Source organism: Dipodomys ordii, unplaced genomic scaffold (assembly GCF_000151885.1).
Source record: "Dipodomys ordii isolate 6190 unplaced genomic scaffold, Dord_2.0 Scaffold35, whole genome shotgun sequence".
Lineage (NCBI taxonomy): Eukaryota > Metazoa > Chordata > Mammalia > Rodentia > Heteromyidae > Dipodomys > Dipodomys ordii.
This window is the reverse complement of record NW_012267251.1, coordinates 9,443,215-9,468,144: the sequence shown is the minus strand read 5'-3', so window position 1 is coordinate 9,468,144 and position 24,930 is coordinate 9,443,215. Positions and strand designations below refer to the sequence as shown.

At 47.0% G+C, this 24,930-nt stretch overlaps 1 protein-coding gene across 1 annotated transcript in view; it reads right to left on the bottom strand.

The window, feature by feature from the left end:
- Window positions 1-22,345, bottom strand: part of Atp2b4 (ATPase, Ca++ transporting, plasma membrane 4) — a 46,928-nt gene extending 24,583 nt beyond the window's left edge. The window contains exons 1-8 of the mRNA XM_013017443.1: window positions 21,694-22,345; window positions 8,047-8,244; window positions 7,052-7,309; window positions 6,092-6,217; window positions 5,552-5,683; window positions 4,444-4,479; window positions 2,848-3,009; window positions 1,197-1,411 (exon numbers count right to left, since the gene is read on the bottom strand). Of these exons, the coding sequence (XP_012872897.1) occupies window positions 1,197-1,411; window positions 2,848-3,009; window positions 4,444-4,479; window positions 5,552-5,683; window positions 6,092-6,217; window positions 7,052-7,309; window positions 8,047-8,244; window positions 21,694-21,886 (1,320 nt within the window). The 5' untranslated portion in view covers window positions 21,887-22,345. The remainder of the gene's footprint in view (window positions 1-1,196; window positions 1,412-2,847; window positions 3,010-4,443; window positions 4,480-5,551; window positions 5,684-6,091; window positions 6,218-7,051; window positions 7,310-8,046; window positions 8,245-21,693) is intronic.
- Between the last annotated feature and the right edge of the window lie 2,585 nt (window positions 22,346-24,930).

Sequence of the window (24,930 nt, the reverse complement as noted above, 5' to 3'; positions counted from 1 at the left end):
ATAATCATTCCCAGAATTATTCTCTTAAGAGATGCGTATAATTTCTTCTAAAATTTAACCTTAAGAAATCACTATAGGGGCTGGGAAGGTGGCTCAGTGGTAGAGCGCTTGCCTTGCATGCATGAGGCTCTGGGTTCGACCCAGCATCACATAAGCAGAAAGAAAAAAAAGCCGGAAGTGGCGCTGTGGCTCAAGTGGTAGAGCGCTAGCCTTGAGCTGAAGAGCTGAGGGACAGCGCCCAGGCCCAGAGTTCAGGCCCACAACCGGACTCAAAAAAGATAAATAAATAAAAAATAAAAACTTAAAAAAAATCACTATAGAAGGATGTGTTCAGAAGGAATGAAAAACTCTAGTGTAGCAGTGTCAAACTAACATCAAGCATCAAAATGCTACCTAGAGACCTTGTTAAAAAAGTATGTGCTTCAGAGTCTGACCCTTGCCCTATAAAAAGCATGATCTTTGGGGTTAGCATCATAGAATTTCTGGTTTGAAGTCCCTCAAGTAACATTTTATTTGTCATCCCCATCTTTTAGGACACAGGCTCTAAAAGGTCGGGGATGTAGGGTTTCTCCATTCATTGTGGAATCCTCAGGGCTATGATCAGTGGCTGGCACACATTTTACTGCTCATTATTTGTTAGTGGAGGGAACAAACTATCTTCTTATGCTTTGGAAAGTATTGGAAACAGAAAATGCTTGGTTTGAATATCAACTCTGGAAATTATTAGCTATTTGACTTTGGGCCGTTTCAAGGTAATTTTGAAACTTACTGTATTTTTTTTTTAGAATTTAGAATTTATAGATTTGAAGTTAATTATTTATCACCTTAGTAAAGAAAACTCTGAAGTCAATGTAAGGATCTGAGATGACATATGTTTAAGAAAAAAACTTGAAAAGGGCAGGGGATCAAGAGAAAGGGCTGGACAAATGAGAAGAGGGAGAGAATGCATGCAAGAATCCAATGTATATTAAGAAGAGTGAGGGAAGGGGTAGGTAAGAGAGAATATTGAAAGAGTGACATTGATCAAGATATGTTGTAGTCATAAACTGCTTTGTTAAATAGCAACTCCTTTGTAAACCACTTAAAGGATATATTTTAAAAAAAAGTTTACACACAGAAAAATCTTTCTCAAGAACAGCATCTATGATTTCTATTTAAAAACAACAACAGCACCAACAGAATTGTTCCAGTCTCACCTTCACAGAATAGGCCAAAGAGATGGTGACGGCCAAGGGCAGCCCCTCTGGCACAGCGACCACCAGTACAGTGACACCGATGATGAAGAACTTGACAAAGTACTGAATGTAGATGGGTGTGCACTCACGTAGCCATGGCCTGCCCTGGATGATGAAGTTGTCGACCACAAAGTACACAATCAGGATGAGGACTGTGACAGCAGACATGAGCAGGCCTGTCCAGGAAAAGAAGGTGTAAATGAGCCAAGCTTGAGGGAGTTCCCAGGGCTCCAGCCACAGAAAGACCAGCCCCAAGTTGTAGCCTTTCAAAGTTGCTTTAAGACCACCAGCTTTAGGGAGTCAGACTAAAATCTTCTAAGTCAAAAGGTGCCGGTTCTAAACTCAATGGGTCTATACTCTGGTTTCTCTTCAGATCGTATAAATCTTTTGCCTTTTACTAAACTCAATGGGTCTAAAGATGAAGGTTCTATTCCCAGGCCTGCATTTGTGTGACTCATGAATTTGAATTAGCCATTGATTCTCATGGGGTCCATGTACTAGGTTACATTTCTCATTCATAAATAAGAGGATTGGTCTGCTTTCTGAGACAGCATCCTGTGATTCCATTCTACAGTCCCTAATACAGACACTGTATTTGTCCATTTACTGTAGCTTATCAATTCTGACTTGTCATCTCTTAGCCTACAAATGTGGGACAATTTACAACTTTGGTGACAAGGACACCCCTGTAGCCCTAGCACATTATCCATAGTGGTCAATCTTCTATTTCAGCACACAGGAAAGATGGCAGCAAAAATGTATATGGTGCCTACTATGGGTCAGATGTGTCCTTCACCACCACCTCACAACCAACCTATAAGGTGAATTACTGTTTCACCCCCTCTCTGGCTCACCCACTTCTCTGATACTGGGGATTGATTACAGGGCCCTGTGCGTGAGAAGCAAGAGCTATACCACTGAGTTCCATCCTCAACCCCATCACAGCCTTTTCAAGGTGATAAAATTAAGGTACACAGAAGCTTCTGGTATGGTACACTGGTAGGGTAACAAGCATCCTATATTGTCAAGTTTTGCCCTTGGCTTTTGCTGAGGGCCCGATGATTCAGAGGCCTCAGAGCAAGGCTGGGGGTAATGATACCAATGGAAGTGTATTCATTTGTAGTTGGCTCGATTAGGACCAGGACAGTCACCTGTAGCACAAAACTTAGGGAGGTGCTCACTCTCTGGGTGGGGTAAGGCACTTGCCTCCTCAGTCCTGACCTGATGTGACATATAAAACAAGCAGTAGAGACTACTGGTCAATCTTCAGAGAGCTTGCACCCCGAAGAATAATGAGGAACAGCTAGAATGGGGTTTGGTGAGGTCTCTTTAATGTTTCAAACCTGTGGACCAGATTCAATAACTTGCCTCTGTATTTCATCCCATCCAGGCTGAGTTTATATGCGAAGAGACTTCAAGATAATCAAAATTAGGCTGGGACAATACATGCCTATAGAACTTTCTATGGTGCCTAAGATGTTCTCTTTTCGTGTTGTCCAATACAGTAGCGACGCAGAAGCCCTGCTTTCCTTCTGCCAGCCTTAGTGGGTGCAGAGAAGGATACAGAAGCTGGCGATCTCCAGCGACAGGCAGGCAGCGCTGGCTGACTCACCAGCTTTCCCGATCTGCACAGCCAGGCGCGTGAGTTTGCCCTGCAGCACTGACTTCTCCTTCTTGGGTAACTTGGTTAACTTCTTCTCCTTCTCCTCATTGTCTGTCCCCTCCTGGCTGTTGAGTGGTTGGATTTCCAAGGCTACTCCATCCTGGGTCTTTGCTAGGGTGTACACATAAACAGATGAGTGAGCAGACAAGGTGGTAGCTCTGAGCAGTAGACTGGTAGAAACAACAAACAAACAATAACAACAAAAATCCTATCTTCTTCTTGGAGTGCCCTGACATTAGTTCTGAGACCACCCGTCTCCCCACCACCAGGGCCTATGGAATGGTAGGTAACAGAGGAAGAGAGAGAGAGAGAGAGAGAGTTTTGGGGCATCTTTAGGGCCTGGACTTCCTCTTCAGTGGCAGCTCCCTGGCACCACTTCAGAGCCCCAGGCTAGGTTTATTCCAGCAAAGGGGCTTATCTTGCCACTAAGTGTAATTACCAACGCCATCCTTCCTGGAATCCAGTGTTTAAATAGTGAATGTTTACTGCAGAAAAGGACTAAAAGGGGAGAGGCTTCTAGAAGGTCTTAACCTACTTTGTTAAAAATGTTTTTCCCTCCTCTCTTCCTCTGCAGCCTCTCAGACCCAAGACACCTTCCAGTCCCTCTTTATGTAAGTTAAAGGATGGGGAAGGAAACCCCCCTTTTCCCTCCCAGATGTGGCAGGGGAGGGTCCAAGATGGGATCTGAGATTAAGTATTCAGGGGAGGGGAAAGATGCTGACATAAAAGGATCCTCAGAGTAAGAGAAAGCCGAAATTTTTGCTTTTAGAAGAATTAAAGAGATCTAAAATTAAAGCACTGTTTCCGTTCAGTCCTGGTTCTCTGACTAGGTGAAGAATTAACTGTGATGTGCTAACAAAGGGAAAAGGGTCTCTCACCACTGCTCAAGAGAGTGCTTCCTGCTACATCCCCTGATTATAGCCCAGGCCCGAGGGGTCCCTTCCTGAGAGGCGGACTGTGGTGTCACACACACACAAACAAGACAGAGACAGGATGGAAAGATGGCCACCAAAAAGAGAAACACACACCAGATCAGGAGGAACAAGATAGACTGTGGCAGGAAGAAAGAAAAGAGTGGGAGAGAGAATGAGAGGAAGGGCTCTCTCCAAGCACCCTTGAGTTAGACTAGTGCAGAATCCAGACAAGAAGACACAGATGAGGCGGCTGGGAAGAGGAGGGTGCAGGATTGTTTGGTCCTCTGCCCTCCCTTTTAAGGACTGCCAAGACTTCTAACCCAGAAACCAATGACAGTGGGCAGGGAGCACCCTGGGAAGAGGAGATCCATCCTCGCACACCCAAGAGAAGCTGGAATGTGAGTTTCTGCAAGCCAACAGCAGAGGGTGCTGCTGTCCTGTCTTAGATCCAGCCTAGGACCTTCAGCCCACCCCAAATCTCTGCACCTTCCTCAGAATAAAGCATCTGGACCAGGGATAGTAGGTAACAGATTAGTGAGAGGGAAGGGGAGAAGGCAGATGATAGCCTGGAAAAACTGGTTTGAGCGTGGGCAGATAGAAACGGTAATAAATGAGTGGGTGGAGAGGTTACCTTTGTTGCGATTTTCAGAGATTCCTTGTTTTTTACCTGTTTGAACAAGAAAGAGAAAAGTGGGGTGGGGACCCAAAGAGATGGGATATGCAATTTGTTGGTCCTGCCATCAGCCCAGAGGGCTACAGTGAAGGAACAGATTGTAGGACAGGGAAATAAATATAAAAAGACTCCCATATTTCGGCTCGTTCATTCTTCCTAAACGTTCTAATGAATCTTTGGGATGACAGGCAGAGAGATCAGGTGGGTGTTCAAGCTGCTTTCTCTTGAAGCATGGCTGCCACTTGGAAAAATGGAGTGGAGGCCAAAGAGAGAGAGAGAGGTGGGCACTGCTTCTGCCCTGTGGCAAAGGCCCTGAAAGGTGTCTCCATGTCAGTGCGACATCACTACGCGACCTGCCTCCTCATTCACCTGCAGGCAGCGGTGGCAACAGTCTGCTTCTGGGATTCAGAATGTGGGCACCCACTGAACGGCCCAAGATGGTCCTCGGGCCCTGGGTGGCAGCAGCAATCCTCCTCTTCCCGAGGGGAAGATGGAAGGCTCAGGAAAATGCATTGATTTGGTTTTCGAATCTTTTTTTTTCTTTTTGCTACTTCAGGAAAAAGTGATTGCTACTTCAGGAAAAAGTGATGGGCAAAGACTGGGCTAATGTTTAAGGGAGAAGGGAATGACACTGTCTGTTCCCACTCTTCTAGCTGTGTCTTTCTGCCTGGAGAGCCCATCCTTTCAGCAGGAACCAATTTTATCCTTTGAGTCAGTTTCCCCTTAATTATGATGCTTCATTTACTCCCTGATCTTTGGGGAAAAGGAGACCTGGAGTTAGAGCACCTAGCAGCTTGCTTTGAGCCAGACTGACTCAACCTTTCACTCCCCACCCAAGACACAGGGATTGAGGCTCAAATGACACCTGGCTTGGAAGCCTGGAGTCAGCATCTGACTTCTATCAGGGCTTTCCCAAGAGCTGAGGGCTACACCTGGATCTCAGCCCAAGGAGTCTAGGGCTCTGCCTTTTCATTCTGGTAGATATTTTCATCTGGATCTGTTCTTTGGCTTTGAGTTCATCCACAGGGATGAGAAGAAAGAGAATCCCATTCTGCATGTTCTTTACCTTTCTTCTTCTTCTCCTCCTCCTGGTTATCATCATCACTGGCCCCTAAGAGGGTGAAGATGATTCCTGTCTGGGAGTTGATCCCGACAGCAGTTACTACTATTCGTCCAGAACCTTCCATCACATGGGTCCCTAGAATAGGAAAGAGAAAAGATGAGAAGGGGTGTTATTTATCCCTGGACAGGATTTTGTATGAAGCACAAATTTAAAAGAAAACATCACCCCTCCACCATCACCACCACCTTTCTTAGCAGAGCGTAAAAACAAAAGGTCACAAACTGAGCCCATTTAAAACAGCCCAAGCAAGTTGAGGTTAAAGTAGGAAATGTATTTAACTTTGCAGCAATCTCTCAGGCAGCAGAGTCCCTCTAAGGCTTCTAGAGTGCCTGCCTGTCTCATAGAAACCTCTTTTAGGTTCCCTAATACCTTTGTGTTTAACTCACGAATAGACTACTGCCCGAGCTGGTCCCAAAGGAAGAAACAGGACAGGGCTAGGAGAGAGAGTGTGAGGGGAGGAAGTTAGGCAGTAAGAGGCTATACCTGAGAGCAACATGGGGTCTTTCTCCAGGGTCTTCTTGACATGGTCTGATTCTCCTGTCAGAGAGCTCTCATCAATCTTCAGATCATTCCCCTGGATCAGGACCCCATCTGCCGGAAGTAGGTCACCTGGTGCACAGGGGGAAGGAGACCATGAGGGAGAGAAGGTAGGAATCTGGTAGAGGTGGGGACCTCCAGCTTCTGCACTCCATCTCAGGCCTCCTCCCGCTGGCCCTCCCACCACAGTCCTAGCCTAGCGAGAACTCATAAACTTTAAAAGCTAACTCCAGGCTTGAAGGTGGCACACTGTCAGAGTGCTTGCCTACAGTGTATAGGTCCCAAGAGAAAGTGGGGGGGAGAGAAGGAGAGGGAGAGAGAGGGAAAGGGAGAGGGACAGGGATAGGGGGAAGGAGAGAGGGAGAGAGGGAGAAAGAGAGAGGAGAGGGAGAAAGAGAAAGGCCAAAGAAGGAAGGAAGAAAGAAAATGAGAAAAAGAGAAAGAGAAATAAAGGAGTAAGGAATGGAGAGAGAGAGAGAGGGAAGAGGGAAAGGGAAAGGAGAAAGGACGGAAAGGAGGAAGGAAGAAAAACAGCTAAGTTCATCAGGTGGGAACAGATTTCTTTTTAAACTCAAATGATTACTGATCCTCCAAAACAAACAAACAAATACTCCCCCTGGTCTGGCTATTACATATCCTCAACTCTAACACAGAGTACACAAGTCTGACCAATTTGAGAGTTTCAGCAACTGCTTTCTTTGAAATTCCTTCTATTACTTCCTTAACCTCTAGCCTAGAATCCAACACAGCTTCATGTGCCAGACATTTTTATTTTTAAACTTCTTGAGTCTTCACAAAGCCCAGCACACAATGGTCCTACTCCTCAAATGGGTGTGTGTGTGCATGTGTGCGTGCGTGCGTGTGTGCGTGTGTGTGTAGTTGATATAAGACACATGGCGCTCTCACCGTATTTGATCTGGGCGATATCTCCCACCACTATCTCAGCCACAGGCAGCTGGATGAGCTGACCATTCCGGATAATGGAGAACTTTTGCTCCTGTTCGATGCGGCTCTGCAGCCCCCGAAATTGCTTCTCTTTGCTCCAGTCGTTGAAGGCGGTCACTAACACCACGATAATCACCGAGGCCAGGATGGCCGCCCCCTCGATCCAGCCAGTTTCTGCTTCCTCTGAATCTTCTGCGCTAGCTACGGTTTGACCACAGACTATCCAGGGAAGGGAGAGAAGGAATCACTGAGGGGCTTTTGTTGACATAAAGAATTGTAAAGTGGAAGGCCAGAGGAACAAAGCACAAAACTCCAAGGAAATCAGGACAGCAGGGTGAAGCACTGTCTCACCACCAGCATTAGATCTGTTTACGCTACTTGGAAGGAAGCACATGACTAAAAAGCAGACCCTTTGTCAATGCGGGTCACACGGAAGGACTGGAAGGACCCTAGGACTCCCAATGTGGTTGGGCCCTTTCTGCTTTTTCCCAGAGTGCCATGCCACAGTGGAGAAGCAGGGTCTTGACACTTAGCTAAAAGGGCAGAGGATGGATTTGATGGGAGGAGGGGAAAAAAGGATGACGTCACTGGGTTTTCTTTGAAGACCCTGCCAAATGATAGTCATGTGTTGTTTTTTTATGGGTCCTTGGGCTTGAATTCTGGGGGTGCTGTCCCTGGACTCCTTGTACTCAAGGCTAGCACTCTACCACTTGAGCCTCAGTGCCACTTCTGGCTTTTTCTGTGATTAAGAGTCTCATGGACTTTCTGGCCTGGGCTGGCCTCAAACTACTATCCTCAGCTCTCAGCCTCCTGAGTCAAGTAAGTAGGATTACAGGCATGAGCCACTGGCATCTGTCTAGGCATAACTTTTATTCTCTCACCTGCAAACTACCAACAGAGGGAAAAGGCGGGGGCTGGGGGGCAGGGGGGGTGATCAGAGCTGTTCACATACTCACTTTCATTATCTCCACCAGGGGGGCGATAGAAGGATAGGACCAGCGAGATGATGGCTGCGATCTCCAGGATGATGAGTGTGACATCTTGAAGTGCTTCCCACACTAATTCTAAGAAGGTCTTAGGCTTTTTTGGAGGGATTAAGTTCTTTCCAAACACATGTCTACGTTTCTCCAGGTCTGCAGGGTTCCCTGATAGACCTGAAAAAGAGATAGCAGATAAATGAATAAATGGATGAAAGAGAAGTGATAAAAGAATGTGGGTATAAAGAGACCCTCTAAAAAGATCCCTTTAAAGAAGAGTTCTTGGTGCTGGGTGTTGGTAGCTCACACCTGTGATCCTAGCTACTCATACTCAGGTGGCTGGGATCTGAGGATCGAGGTTCAAAGCCCACCTGGGCAGAAAGTCTGTGAGACTCATCTCCATTAAACTACCAAAAAAGCCAGAAGTGGAGTTATGTGGCTCAAGTGGTAGAGCTAGACTTGAGCAAAAGAAGCGTAGGGACAATACCCAGGTCCTGAGTTCAAGCCCTACAATGGGTGTGCACACATACACACACAGACCTCTTGGCTTTCTCATCTGGCTATGGGATCAACCCAGTGAGGGTGGCTAACCATCCTGCTTTGCTCAGTACTCCATGGGTAAGGAACTTTTAGTTTAAAAAAATGGGCCAACTTCAACAAGTTGGCCTTAAGACAAGAGTCTCTTGTTTCATTTAGTAACTAGGATGAGCTAACCCAGAACCCAATTTTCACCTGTTCCCATGGATTATGCTCCAGGCTCTAGTTAAGAACACTAATGCCAAAATGTTCCTTGGAGGCACACAGAACTTTCCATCAACATGGAAAGGCTGGTAAATGCTGAGCTAGCTCCCAACCAAGGCGTACAAATGAAGGCCAGAAAACACACACACACCAGGCCACACACACACACACCAGGCCACACACACACCAGGCCACACACACACACCAGGCCACACACACACACCAGGCCACACACACACACCAGGCCACACACACACACACACACACAGTTTTGATTATATTCCACACACACACACCACACACACACACACGCACACACACACACACACACACACACACACACACACACACACACACACACACCAGGCCACCTGCTCCAGACCATACCAGGTGGAAACAGAGCCTGCCCACAAGTCCTGATGCCAAGTGCCTGAAGCTGCAAGGGGTCATGGGAGCAGAGGCTTGGAGACTGCAGTAGACAGGCAGCCCCCCCGCAGGCAGCCCTATCCTGGGGCTTTCCTCTGTCTCTCATACACACTAAGTAGTGTGCACCTGCTAGGTATTAAATACTAACTAGTTCTAAGAGACATACTACTATGCAGGTTAAATAAAAAGAATGGCCGGGCAATGGTAGTTCATATCTGTAATCCTAAGGAGGCTGAAATCCTGTAATCCTAAATACTCAGGAGGTTGAGATCTGAGGACTGTAGTTCAAAGCCAGCCCAGGCAGAAAAGTCCATCAGACTCTTATCTCTAATAATCTACTCAGAAAAAGCCAGAATGGTGCTGTGGCTCAATTGGTAGAGAAGAACCTTGAGCAAAAGAAGTTCAGGGACAGAACCCAGGCCCAGAGTTTGGCAAAGCCCCAGGATTGGCAAAGACAAACAAACAAACAAATAAATAACAGAGAAAAGGCAAGGCTATGAAGATTGTGTGTATGTGGTGTGATGTGTGTGCACATGCACACGCACACATGCCCATACCCCAATACTGGGACTTAAACTCACGTTTTCCTTGCTTTTTTTTTCACTCAAGGATAGTACTTTCCTTATTTGAGCCACACCTCTATTTCTGGCTTTTTGCTAGTTGATTGGAGATAAGAGCCTTGGGGTTTTCTCTTGCTTGAGTGGCTCAGAATCAGATCTGATTCTCAGATCTCAGCCTCTTGAATGGCTAGGGTTACAGGCGTGAGCCCTCAGGCCCAGCTCTACACAGTTCTTGATTACCAGCTTCCTCCATCTAAGTGTACTTGGATATCTGCACACTTGCACCACACACACCAGTCACATCCGCAACCCACGTCACCCTCACTCACCCACCACCACATGCTGTACACACCAGTCACATCCACAACCCCATATCACCTGCACTATGTATCCTGCATGCAACACACACAACCCGTGACCACACACCTGGCTCCCCTTGTAGGCACAGTCCCAGGAGGACAAGACAGGCAGAATTGTTCTCAGTTGCCCTCCTGAAGATTTAAGGACTTGGAACTGGACCCTAGAAGGGGTAGGGGTTCCTCCAGAGCCCTTAGGGCCAGATGACACTCATCAGGTTGTTTACATACTGCAGCAAATTAGTCCTGGCTTGGGCACTGGAAGCAGTTGGCTGTCTGTTTGATGAGTTCCCTGCAGGCAGGGTGGGGCAACCTTGCTCTTAAAAACAGGTTGGCAGGGGGCAGGTGAAGAACTGGGGAAGGGGAACTTCCACTGAGCTTTACCCAGAGCAAGAGGAGAAGGTGGAGTGGAAGCTGTGGGGGGAGGGGGGTCTGCACTGAATAGCACCCAACAGCGTGACCTCAACAGCCGTGAGCAGAGATTTGAGTTAGACCTCAGGAAGACATTAGGACAAGGAAATGGTACGAAAGCAGTATTGTCATTAGGGTCTGAGACTGCTTCCACTTCCTATCCACAACAGAAGCGTTGGCCAGGTCCCGGTGGCTCAAGACTGTAAGCCTAGTTACTTAGGAGGCTGAGATCTGAGGATCCTGACTCAAAGCATCAGGGCAGAGAAGACCATGAGCCTCTCATCTCCAACTAGCTACCCAAAAGCTGGAAGCAGAGCTGTGGACAAAGTGGTAGAGAGCCAGCCTTTAGTAGAAACAGCCAAGCAAGAGCCTAAGATCTGAGTCTAAGCTCTCATGGAAACCCCCTTCCCCACTCACCAGGCCAGTAGGAGATATTCATAGATCTGGGGGAGAGGCTGGGGAGGCTGCTTGGAGGTGTACAGGGGTGGGAATGATCGGGCCTCCACTTTGTGTGGGGAGGGTTGAGGGACAGTGGAGAGATGGTGCCAGAGGCTGTAAAACAGGCCCCCTGGCAGCCCAGGGTGAGGCCTCCCTCCTGGTCCCCTGCTGAGTGGCACAGCTGAACTCAGCAGGAGAGCAGAGTTTGGACAAAGTCCTAGAAGCAAGTTGAACTGCCTTCCAGATGTTCCCTGCTTCTTCCCCCAATGCCCTGAATAGTCAGGTTCCCAAAGGAAAGGAAAGCAAGGGCCTGGGAAAAGAGAGTCCAGGCAGGGCATCTGGATCCCCAAGCAGGCAGAGGAAGGGTGCCAGGGGGCAGGTCCTTGCTGGTTCTCTCTCCCCAGAGACCAGAGATGGCAAGGCTGTGCCAACCGTGACTGCTATGTGAGAGGGTTGAGATTGCTCAAGGGAAACAGGAGTTCTGATAACGCATCAATCCAACTGGAATGGCTGTTTTGAAGAAGCAGGAGGATTCACCACATAATGGGAGAAAAAGACCTTCTCTTCTTTAATAGCATATCTGGGCAGGTCTGTAATCCCAGCTACTGAGGAGGCTGAGACTCTTATCTCCAATTAACTACCCCAGAGTTAGGAGACCATTCTGTAGGTAAATCTTGACATATGATGTTAAAATCATTTGAAGGGACATCACAATAGCTGGGTATCTGGGAGCTATCCACTCTGGGTATAGCTTTTTTTCAGCTCCATAGGAAAACCCTCTAAGCATCTCCATCTCGCAACTTCTCTTCTCTTCTTGTCTCTTCCACTCTTGCTATCTGGTTCTGTCTATTTTCAACACAGTAGCTGGAAGGATCAGCACATAGCACTCATCTACTCCCCGTGGCTTTTGCTTGGAGTCAAACTGGGTATGGAGACTTGACCATACGCTCCAGGACCCCTAGAAGCTGTGTCACCAAGTACTAGCCCAGTTCTGCTCCTTCTACTCAGAAAACACCCTCTGCACATGCTTCCATTCCAGGCCTGGGCTCCAGCCCCAGTGTCCTCTTCTCAATCCTCCTCACCCTGGCTTTGATGTTTTCCTACCAGACAAGTCTCCTCACCCTCTGTGCTAAGGACTTACTCATTTATTCTTTGTCTCTTACCCACCTCTACAAGGGCAGGGTTTTTCTTTTTTCTTTTTCCCTCAGGCCTGTAGCAGTACCTGGCACCACATAACACATACAAATCTACTGAGAAAATGGAAAGAAGAATAAACTAGGGTATGAACAGCTGGGTGACTGCTGTGTGCCCCAGGAGGTGCTACTACGAACCCATTTAACATACAGACAAACTAAGGCCTGGGGAGGGGATGGGGCTCCCTGATCTAGAGGACAGGGCCTATATCCCCCACAGGAGGTGACTGGATGCCAACCTATACCCAGCTGAAGCTTCATTCTGGTTTTCTGGGACTTGCTAGGTATTGATGGAGTTCTTGTCTCCTGAGAACAGCCCTCAGTGCCAGCCCACAGGGTGCTTGGTCACTCTACTGCTTGCATCACAAGGTAGGTCCACGTGTGTGTAGCTGTACTCCTCGCTGTGAAACGGTCAGCCCAGCTCCTGTGGTCTATAATTGGGGTGATTAGTCCTGGTGTTTTTCCTGTCCTCAGGGATAGTGACATCAGGTCTGTTAAGAGTCCAACCCATGAATCTCATACTTAAGGCCTTCTGGGGGCCCCAACAAGCAAGGCATGACACATTATGGCCCACATAAAAACTCAGGCCTGGCCGGGCGCTGGTGGCTCACGCCTGTAATCCTAGCTACTCAGGAGGCTGAGATCTGAGGATCGAGGTTCAAAGCCAGCCCGGGCAAGAAAGACCGTGAGACTCCTATCTCCAATAAACCACCAGAAAACCGGAAGTGGCGCTGTAGCTCAAGTGGTAGAGTGCTCGCCTTGAGCTGAAGAGCTGAGGGACAGCGCCCAGGCCCAGAGTTCAAGCCCCACGACCGACAAAAACAAAACAAAACAAAAAAAAACTTAGGCCTGTTCTTGCGACATGCCATCAGTTACACGTTTGCTTCCTTTTTGCCATTTTCTCCACAAGTATCTGATCTACCTTAAGTCACCCTGAGCTGGTATAATAGCTACCTTAAGAAGTCAAGCGGCTGACCCAGTTCCCAGCAAGCCTTGCGGCAGGGTGGGGCAGTGAGCTGGAGTAGCCTTGGGAATCCTCTCTGACACAGAGCTACAGGGAAAGACATGTGGGCTGGGAACTCGGCCAAGCCCCAATTCTGGGGGCTTTCCATTCCATTCTTTTAGCTCCAGAGGGGATTTGCTACCCTGATCTGGGCAGCTGTAATTTCACACCAATACTGTTTGGGGCCCTGATCTCTGCAGGGGTTTCTCAAATGCTTCCACAGCTTCCTGGAGCGAAGAAGGAAAAGTTGGCAGGAGAGGATGCTGCAAACACAGGAAAAGGGTTTCCCCAAGAACTTCATGGGGAAAAGGAGAGGAAATGTGTCCTTAAGAACAGCGGAGAGAATGTCCCACCCAAACCACAAGCACTATTGGCCCCGAGAACCGGACTGCACCCATAAGCTGGAAAGGCAAGGAGAAGGTTCAGCCATGAAGTCATCGCCCCCACCCGAGGCTGGAGCCCAGTCAGAGTGCACATCCATGTCTACTGTGAGCCTGTGCAGGGCCCAGAGCCTGGGAGAAGTGGAGCCCACCCAGCCCCCCCCTCAGGGGCCTCCGGGAGGGAAGGGTCTGGGCCATATCCTCAGGCAGCAAGGGTAGTGTGGGCAGAGACACCCTTTTTCAGAAACCATTCAGCCCCAGGAAGGGTGGGGCTGCTGGGGCAGGCAGACATCAGGAAGGACTTCCCAGATGTCTGTTGATACCTTGCCAACAGAGGCAGTAGAAGCCTCCCCCACACAGATAGTACAAGGCAGAAGTTTCTCAAGGTTGACTGGCAGGCAGTTCATAGGAACAGGGATCAGAATACTTTCGAAGAGCTGGGGGTGCAGCTCAGGGGTAGAGAGCCTGCCGAGTATGCAAAGGGGTTACATTCTCAGCACCCACCACACACACACACACACACACACACACACACACACACAATGCATGTTATAAACATGAACACACACATCTATACATACATCCATGCATATATCATAAACACATGTGTACATGTACGTGCATACACACATATAAATAACAAAAAGTGCCTTTTGAGTCTTGCTTTAAGGTCCTCAACTAGGTACAAAGGGAAGGGAGTAGGTTAGAGGACCTGTGGGGTGGAGCCAGCTCCTGATGAATGCCACCCTTTCAAGGAGAGTGGAACATTTTCCCTGTTTCTGTATTTCCAGGTTGCTCTCTATCTGCTAGAATCCACTGAGATAAAGCAATTGAGCCAAGATCAAGGCAAGAAGATACTGGACTAGACAAGGCTCCTTCCTTTCCTCTTTGGCTTCACAAAGCCTAGCCTGCCCAGTGGGCAGTTTCCCCAGGGCATGCCTCCCTTTCTCTAGGGCCCCCTCCCCCAATACTCTCTGCCTTCTTTGGAAACCTTCAGCTCTGCTCCAGAGAAGAGAAAGCTCCTTGGGGAACACTCCTCAGCCCTGTGCTCCATCACCTTCTAGACTGCATGCATGTTCTTCCTTCCAACCAGTAGCACATCCCCAGGGCTCACACCTTGGAGCTAAATAAAAAGAGGGAAAGCTCCACTTCTGAGGGTAGGCACAGTATCAGCCTCAACCCAGGAGGGAGCCGTCTTCTTTCCTGCCCCTGACTGAGGGTGAGGGTTCAACACAAGGGCACTACAAGAAGTTTACAAAAAAAAAATAAATCAAGCCAGGAGCCAGGCACAGGTGGCTCACATCTGTCATCCTCAGAAGGCTGAGATTTGAGGATTGAAGTTCAAAGTCAGCGCAGGTAGGAAAGTCAGTGAGAATCTGATCTGCAAGTAACTAGCAAAAAGCCAGATAGTAGAGCTGTGGCTCAAGTGGTACAAAGCCAGCCCTGAGCAAAGAAGCTAAGGAACAGTGTCCAGGCCCTGGGTTCAAGTCCTAGTAGTGGCACTAAATAACTAACTAAATTCAGGGGCTGGGAGTATAGCTCAGTGGTAAAGTGTCTGCCTAGCATACACAAGCTCTGGGTTCCATTCTTGGCACTGGGGGTGGGAGGGAGGTAAAGGGGAGACCAAACTCAAAGCAAGTTACAAAAGTTGCTGAGCTACAGGTGGGTAGCTACGTGGAGGGTTCCAGGCCTGGAGGAGGAGGGAAGAGTGGAGTGAGGACTCCTAGGTTTGGGAGATTTCACCACATTTTCCCATCAAGATCTTTCTCATCCCTGCCTGTCAGTATCATGCCAGTGAGTCCAGAAGCTAGCTACAGCCAAGGGGGTTGGGTTGCGAAGAAGAATGAGCAGCATGCAGTTGGGCTGGGAAGACAAGGCTGACTACTGTGGCAGCCCTAGGCATGAAACTTAAAGCAGACAGGGAAGTTCCCTTCTGGGGAGGAGGGACAGGGAGGGGACTTCCATTCTCCCTGGTCTTTCCCATTTGCCACCACCTCTTCCAGGTTTTATGAGTCCATCCCTGCTACCAAGTACTAAGAATTTCTTTCCCTTTTCCCTCCCTCCTCCTTTCTTCCCTTCCCATCTCTAAGCTTTTTTGCTCAAGGCTAGCATTCTACCTCTTGAGCCACAACTCTACTTCTGCCTTTCTGGTCGTGAACTGAAGATAAACATCTCAAAGACTTTCCTACCAGGGCTGGCTTCAAACTTTGATCCTCAGATTTCAGCCTCTTGAGGAGCTATGAGCCACAGGCATTGTTGTTAACAAGTTTAGTATACTAAAAATTTCAACACTGGGGAGTATAGCAAAGTGGTAAAAATAACTTGCCTAGCATGTTTGCGGTCCTGAGTTTAATCCCAAGTACTGTACACAAAATTTTAAAAAATGAGAAAGAGGCTGGGAATGTGGCTTAGTGGTAGAGTGCTTGCCTAGCATGCATGAAGCCCTGGGTTCCATTCCTCAGTACCACATACACAGAAAAAGCCCAAAGTAGTCTGTGGCTCAAGTGGTAGAGTGCTAGCCTTGAACAAAAGAAGCTCAGGGACAGTGCCCAGACTCTGAGTTCAAGCCCCAGGACTAGCAAAGAGAGAGGGGGGATGGGAGGGAGGGAAGAAGGGAGGGAGAGAGAAACAGAGAGAGAGAGAGAGAGAGAGATCTGCATTTTGCTCTGAGGAAAAGCCCAGTTCTAGTATATCCCAGCTAGTGGCTACATGACAACTCTTTTAGAATATGCCATTGTCCTGAAAAGGCATGGTGACAGAATACCATAAAATCCCAGGAATCTTAAGGGAATGGGAGACATTGATCTAGTGCTGAAGTTAATGAACCACAATCATAATTCAGGCTATCTTCAAACAGATTCTTTTCCTCTTCTGCCATCAAATCCCCAGAGAATCTCAGCTTCCTGTACCCAGACGCTACTAACAATTATGAAAGCAAAGATGCTTGAACTGTAAGCCAGGAGCATTCAGGAAATGGTACAATCACCATAGAGTGTGGCCATGCTGGAGCTCCCCTGGGTAATTCCTAGATGATACAGGAGTTCCATCTCCAACCTCTATGCCCCTTCCTCTCCATGCAATCCCTCTAGCTGGGTGCTCCCACAATGCCCTGCTCTCCAACGTGGCATTCTGATACGGTTTCTGAAACAGCTGCCATTTTCATGCAACTTCTTTTAGCCTGGAAGCTCTCCAGAAGGAGGGGCAGAGTCTACCTTGTGCCTCTGGCACCATGTGGGTATTACATAGTTATGTGTGACTGAACAGGATTTGTGCCACACCACCACTCTGCAGAGGAGATGAGATACAGGCAGGTACATGGGAACACAAAGTAGAGCATCCCACCGATGTCTATTGGGAAATTATCTTTAGTCTTTTGAATGATGTTCCATGATTGATGATTTACTATGTATTAAAAACCCTCTTTTTGATGGATATTTCTAGATTTCAAGATTCCCCTGTTTCTGTTGTACTGTGAGGCACAGCATTAATAGGCTAAGAGCTAGAAAACATGAACCGTTCTATCACATTCTATCTGGTACTAATCCCTCAGGCAGGCCACTGGAATTCTTTAGCCTAGAGAAAGAAAGATGAAGTCTACATCCATTTAGAATTGTGTAAATAAGGGTAATAAAACCATGTTAGTGTCAGGAATGGTATAAATCCCAAGTTCCAGAGCCCTTTAGTAGCTATGTCTAAAAAAATTTAAAAAATTCCTGTCAATCTATAATATACTATTGATTTACAGAAAGTACAAGGAAAAAGGTCTATATTCTATGAACCATTATCCTCAATATCTTTCTGTCTGTCTATCTATCTGTCTGTCTGTCTGTCTCTCTATTTCTGAATTTTGCTATGTTCGTTCTATCTATCTATCTATCTATCTATCTATCTATCTATCTATCTATCTATCTATCTATCTATCTATCTATCTATCTCTGAATTTTTCTATGTTGCCCAGGCTGTCCTTGAACTCCTGGGCTCAGGTGAATCTCTCAGCTTTGGCTCCCTGAGTAGATGGGCTGACAGGCATTCCACACCGTTCCTAGCTCTAATCTCTTTAATCTATTTCATCTTGGCATCCAACTAGAAGAAGTCAAGCCCTGGGTAAATAACTTTATTCCTATTATTAGACTGCAGGGGCCTCCTGCAGGTGACAAAATTATGCTAGGCTGTCAGGCACCTGAGTGTGGTCTTCTGTGAACAGGCTAGCTTTTTATAGCACCAGCTCAAGGGGCATCTGCATTTCATGTTGTTGTTCTTCCTGCTGGCCCAACTAAATAGCTCAGGATCAGTCTTGTTGTGGGTAGAGACTCCTATATCTTAGCTGTTCGGTGTCCCCTTTGCTACCACTCTATTTCTCTCACAAACAAAGAGGTCACTGTTGGAATGAGGGGCTAAAACTTAGCAATGAAAGGTTGCTTCCTGAGCAGATGGATTCTCCAGTTCTGGGACGTGCAGTATGGTAAATCTCATATGAAGACGAGTCAGAAACTAGGTATAGTAGCAAATACCAGTAATCCCAGAACTCAGGATAAAACAGAATATCAAGAATCAGAGGCTAGCCTGAGCTACACAGTGAGTCCCAGGCCATACTGAGACCTTGTCTTAAAGAGGATGAAGTATGGCTCAAGTGGGAGCTTGCTTGCCCAGCAAATGTAAGGCTCCAAGTTCAAACCCTGGGACTATCACTCAAACCAAACCAAGCCAAGCCAAAAAACAACAACAAAAAGACAAAACCAACCAGTAACAACCAAAATTAGGACACATATTTGTGATCTAAGGAAGCTGAATGGCAGGGGGCAGCTGTGCCACTTTGGAGTACGGGGATGCAAACATGGACAGAGTCTGTAGCCAGAGTAGTTCCTGCTGTCAGAAGTGGTGGCTTTTTAACACAGGGCTGAAACCAGGAGTAGAAAAGAATCTAGCATCATTTACTGTGTCTATGACAGTTGATTTCCAATGCTGCAGAGAAAAGTAGAAAAACGTGCTTGCTTTGGGGATAGGAGCTCCTGGGGAGTCAGAAAGTGAACTGTCATGGCTGCATAAAGGGATTGAAAGTTGGAAAGCCTGCATGCATCCTGCTATTCGGGACCTCCCCAGGGTCCAGCCTATCCGAGCCTCTGAGGTCCACTTTAGGGGAGAAACATCTGACCAAAACAGCATGAAATGAGAAAAAGAAAGACCCTGCTTCAATTTTTTTTTTTTTTTGGTCAGTTTGTGGGGCTTCAACTTGGGGCCTGGGCACTGTCCCTGAGCTCTTTTTGCTTGAGGCTAGTGCTCTACCACTTTGAGCCATAGCTCTACTTCTGGCTTTTTTGGTGGTGTGTTGAAGAAAAGAGTCTCATAGAGTGACGCTGTGGCTCAAGGTAGAGCGCTAGCCTTGAGCTGAAGAGCTAAGGGTCAGCACCCAGGCCCAGAGTTCAAGCCCCATGACCTCCAAAAAAAAAAAAAAGAACATACACGCTGGGTGCTGGTGGCTCACACCTATAATACTAGCTACTCAGGAGGCTGAGATCTGAGGATCACGGTTCAAAGCCAGCCTGGGCAGGTAAGTCCATGAGACTCTTATTTCCAATAAACCACCAGAAAACCAGAAGTGGTGCTGTGGCTCAAGTGGTAGAGCTCTCTCCTTGAGCTGAAGAGCTCAGGGACAGCATCCAGGCAGAGTTCAAACCCTATGACAAAAAAAAAAAAAAAAAGTCTCATGGACTTTCTTGCCAGGGCCAGCTTTGGACCGTGATCCTCAGATCTCAGCCTCCTGAGTAGCTAGGATTACAGGCGTGAGCCACTAGTGCCTGGCGCTGCTTCAGTCCTGATGGGTGTTTGTAAAGCCTTGTATAATCGCAGTGAAAAGAGGAGGAGGTTGAAACTCACCTTAAGGTCAATACTGCTTCAAAAATTGGTGAATAATTTGAAATGTAGCAGGCAAGAAGTGGGCAATGTCCAAAAGCCTAGGTACCAGTAAGGCCAAGATTGCCATCTTAGCTACATTTCTTTCTTTTCTTATCTTTCTTTCTTTTCCTTCTTTCTTTTCTTTCTTTCTTTCTCTCTTTCTTTCTTTCTTTCTTTTTTTGGTGTGTACATGTGCCAGTACTAGGGCTTATGTTGCTTTTTTGTTGAAGGTTGATGCTCTACCATTTGAGCAACAGCTCCACTTCTGCATTTTTTGGTGGTTAGTTGAAAATAAGAGTCTCATGGACTTTTCTGTGCAGGATGACTTCAAAAGGTGACCCTCAGATCTCAGCCTCTTGAGTCACTAGGATTACAGGCATGAGCTACCCACACCTGCTCAGATCTCTTTTTGAGATCGCACCATGAGCAGGGAAGATGGCAGCCTCAGTTGCACATGCAGTAACTGCACCAGATGGAGATAAACACTGCTCTCCACACGCTCTGACTTATGTGCTGGGACACGTCCCCAGACACACTGGTTCTGTTTTAATCTGGGACAACTCATTTATTGAATCCCTACTATAAATTTGGACTTGTATAAACATTATATTCTTTAATTCCAATATCTCTAGGAGCTAGATATCACTATTATTATTTTTTAAAGAAGAAATAGATTCAGGAAGGCTGAGTGAACTCTTCAGTATTATTCTGCTAGTAAATGACTGAGGCAGGAATATATGAAGCTGGATTCTTTAGATTCCCCTTTAAAAATAGATTAAGAAGAACTATATTAGCTTGCTAGTAAGAAGGCTGAGACCTAGAGGATGGAACTTCAAAGCTAGCAAGGGTAGAAAAGTCAAAAGGCTCCATCTCCAAAACAACCAGCAAAAAGCCAGACTGGAGGCGTGGCCCAAGTGGTAGAGTACCAGCTGAGCAAACAACTTAGAGTGAAAGTAAGAGGCCCTGAGTTCAAACTGTGGTACTGGCCAAAAAGAAAAGAAAAGAAAGTTATTAGACTAAGTGAAGTGGCTTATGACTATACTCTGCAGCTCCGGAGGACGAGAATTAGAGACCAGACAAAAGGCTACTGAGACCCTCACCTCAACAAACAATCTGGGAGGGGGTACACATCTATAGATGCACCTATTCAGTAGGATTATGGTCTGAGGCTGGCCCTAGGCAAAACTGTTAAGACTGGGGGGGGGAGGAAATGGAAAAATAACCTAAGGGCATGGCTTAAGTAGTAGATCACCTTCCTAGGAAGTACAAGGCCTTGGGTTCAAAAGCCCAGTACAAACATACAAAAAAGGTGTATCAGGCAGGTTCAAAAAATTTCATTGATAATCCATGACAGAAAACAGATATGGTGGACACAACTATATATACCTTAAGATTTACCATCCTACATCTGTGTACAGTCCAATAAAGTGTTCAGATGGCTAGATGGAGAACTAGAGGAAGAACTGTGTCTTAAACTGTTTTGTAGTCAAAGACCGATATAGAATAAAGAACTTGAAGGTGGCTCAGTGGTAGAGCGCTTGCCTTGCATGCCTGAGGCCCTGGGCTCAATTCCTCAGCACCACATAAGCAAAAAAGAAAAAAGCCGGAAGTGCGCTGTGGCTCAAGTGGTAGAGCGCTAGCCTTGAGCTGAAGAGCTGAGGGACAGTGCCCAGACCCAGAGTTCAGGCCCCATGACCGGACCCCCCCCAAAAAAAAGTTGGTATCATAAATAATTTATAAATTAAACATTCTCCTTTCTGTATACTGATACAGAAAAAATAATAAGGGAAAAAAATGGTCTTCAGCTGGGCACTGGTGGCTCATGTCTGTAATCCTAGCTATACAGGAGGCTGAGATATGAGGATCCTGGTTTGAGGTCAGCCCAGAGAAGGAAAGTCCCAGATTAACCACTGAAAGGCTGGAAGTAGAGCTGTGGCTCAAGTGGTAGAGCACTAGCCTTGAGCAAAAAGCTCAGGGACCGTGTCTAGGCCTGAGTTCAAGCCCTGTGACTGACCAAAAAATATGGTTTTAGAGGATACCACAGTCCCTAAACATCAGCAATGTGGGGCCAAGCCTCCTCTCCAGGCTTTAGACTTCATACTTTTCCACCAGGCAAAAACATATTAGTTAGCTCACCAGAAACGTACCTTCTCTAGAAGCTGGAAATTTCTATTTTGAAACACTAGCCTTCTTTTCCCAACTGCCCACCCCTAAAACGGCCTTTACCTTCCACAGGAGAGGTTTTCAGTTTAGCGCAGAGATTGGCGACATTTCCGTAGCGGACATTGATATGGTTCAGAGCATCCGCTGAACGTAGTTCCATGAGCTTCCTTAGTTCCATCAACGTACAACCAAATTCCCCATCACGGCTCTCAGTTACTGAGTTCGCCGGCACACTCTGTCCCGAGGAGCTCGTCATTTTGCCTGCAGTTACTAGTCCCTCAACCACAGAAGATGTGAGGTTTTCTTTTCAACTGGCCAGTGTCACCTGTGTTCTTGTCCCCACTTCTTTCTGTTTCTTCCTTTTTTCTGGGGGCCCAGTTACAAAACAGACGGACTATATCTTGTTCAGGAAGCTTCAGAATAGAAACCCCAAATCTAGATCCTTTCTTCTGAAGCCTGACAGGGGAGGGGGGAGGAAGAGGATGGGGGAACTGAGTAGAAGATGGACTTTGTGTCACGATGATTGGTGTCCCCCCCTGGAAGGGGGTGGTGATGGAAGTAGCTGTCCAGGGCAGGTAGGTTCCTAGCTTAGACTGATGTGGCCAGATAGAGGTGTAAACAGGATGAGCATGTTACCATGGAGGCAACCTTAGCAACAATCAGCAACGGTGGTGGTAGAGCGTCAGCAGGAGGAGGAAGAGGAGGGCTCCCTGGATACAGATGGCAACTGGATTTCTGGAATAAAAATTCAAAGACAGACAAAAAGAAATGATTAGAACAGCCATGAGGATCTAGGGTCTGCCAGGGCAAAAGGTAGTCAGTCAGTCATTGTAGCACAAGGGTTGAAGCCTATGCCAAGTGACCTGACCACAAGAGGCCCCAATGATGAAATAACTGAAACAGAGAGAGGTTATTTTAGATAATCTGTCTTCAGGCCTTACCTCTCTCATCCCAACCACATAAATCCCTCAATTTCAATGTTTCCATTTCTAATGTTCTCTGTCTGAGGGATCTGGCCTTACCTGTAAGAGGTGAGAAGAGATTAGGAAGGCAGTCCAGACCCAAGTGATCTAGAAGGTGGCCTGCCGGTGTGCCACCCTCTCCCCTGCTCCACATTCTTCCCCACCCCAAACACAGACATTTACAAACCAGTAAAGTGTCCCAATAGAAGATCCCTCAATCCACCAAGGTCCCTTAGAACAGCCTGTCCTCGCTGTATGGAAACTTGCTGTCTGAGACAGTTATCAGCCAATGATGTTGGGGCTTGGGGGCTAAGCCTACCCTCCTCCCTTTCCAGAGGCTTCTGGGGTGGGGTGGAGGGGGAAAAAATGAAATGCTCTGGCAGTTTATGATACAAGGTGGAATCTTTTTTTTTTCCCTTTCTAAAGGAGATAGATATAGTTCTGAGGAGTGAAGATAGTGGTTATGCAGCTTATGAGAGTTAAAGTTTCTACAGTGTGTGAAGGATAAGGGAGCTATCGGCTCAGCTAGAGCACAGGGCCCCTGCAAGGTCATCAGGAGAGAGAAGCTGGCCTGCACGTAAGGGACGCTGGGGGGGGGGGTCACATCATGATGCACGTATATACATCAGACAGGGGCAGGCATCTCTCCTGAGCAAGACAAGTGGCATTTTACATAACTAAGGCATGGGGATGGAGCTACGGGTGAGGCGGGCAGAAGACAGAGCTGAGCTCTGTTCTCAGCTTCAGAGAGGTGCTGGCAGTGTGTCACCTCAGAGGCACTGTCACACACCCGCCATTCAGTATAAGGGGCTCTTCCTGAGACCCTGGATACAAAGTCCTGATTGTCTGCTATAGGCTGATCCAGAAACAGACACAGCAGGTCAAGCTGTTCGGTTATGAGGGGGAGGCAAGGATCCCCTGGTTGGCTTATCTAATAAACACAACATTTTTTTATCAGTTAATTTCCCCCCAAATCATAATGGCCAGAGTCTGGTTTCCAGTAGGTTCCTCTGGAACATAGATTGTTACACCCCTCTCTCTTTCAACATGCCTCCACCACCTTGCCTACTGTTCCATATACAAAGATTTAAGCAGGCAGGGTTTTGTCTGTTTTAAATATATTTTAGATGCCATCAGGGAATCCTAGGGAACAAAATCAGAGAAGAACCTGAGCCATGGTTCAGCGTCTCTTCATTTAGCCTGCTATTGAAACAGGCAGGAGGGTAATCTGTTTTTATTCACTGCCCGTAGAAAGCGGATGAGGATGAGAGAGAGAGACAGAGAGAGAAAGAGAGAGACAGAGAGAGAAAGACAGAGACAGAGAGATCATATTCACATAATTTTATTCCATTTTATCTATCTGTCTGTCTGTCCGGTATTAAAGTTTGAAACCTCTTACTCTCTCAGGTTCACAGCTCCAGTTCCATGTTCAATTTTATTAGTTATTGTGATCTTTCATTATGCCTCATTTATAAATTAAACTTAATCCTAGATATGTTATGCTTAGGAAAAATATGGTATGTATAGGCTCATATTATCAATAGGTTCAAACATCCACTGAGTTATCGTGGAACACAATCCAGTGGATCAGGAAGGAGGACTGTACCCAAGACTTTCTCTCACTTTAGCTTCTTCTCCAAGCCTGAAAGGAGGGGGAGGGGGACCATACCAGCGAGAAGCAAATCTTGATCCTTAATTAGAACTCAACCTTTCAAAAAAGATGCTAGGCCAGAAACTAGTGGCTCACATCTGTAATCCTGGCTACTCAGGAGGCTGAGATCTGAGGATCACAGTTCAAAGCCAGCCCAGGCAAAGAAATCTGAGAGATTATCTCTGATGAACCAGCAAAATGCTGAAAGTAAAGTTATGACTCAAGTAGCAGCCCTCCAGCCTTGAGCAGAAAAGCCAAAGAAGATGTTGGGAAACTAAGACTCGGAAGGTGTGACTTGTTTTGTGTCACTGCTTGATGAACATAGTGATTTTTCCCTACTTGCTCCCTAGTGCCTACAAAAAAACTTAACACACAGTGGCCACTCCGTTGACATTTTTTTTTAATTTTATTTTTTTTGGGGGGTCGGGTCGTGGGGCCTGAACTCTGGGCCTGGGCACTGTCTCTCAGCTCTTCAGCTCAAGGCTAGCACTCTACCACTTGAGCCACATGGCCACTTCCAGCTTTTTTCTTTTTGCTTATGTGGTGCTGAGGAATCGAACCCAGGGCCTCATGCATCCAAGGCAAGCACTCTACCATTGAGCCACCTTCCCAGCCCCTCGGTTGACATTTTCTAGGTCACTTCAGATGCAGAATCAGGTGTGCCCTTTCCTTAGCCAGTCACCTGTT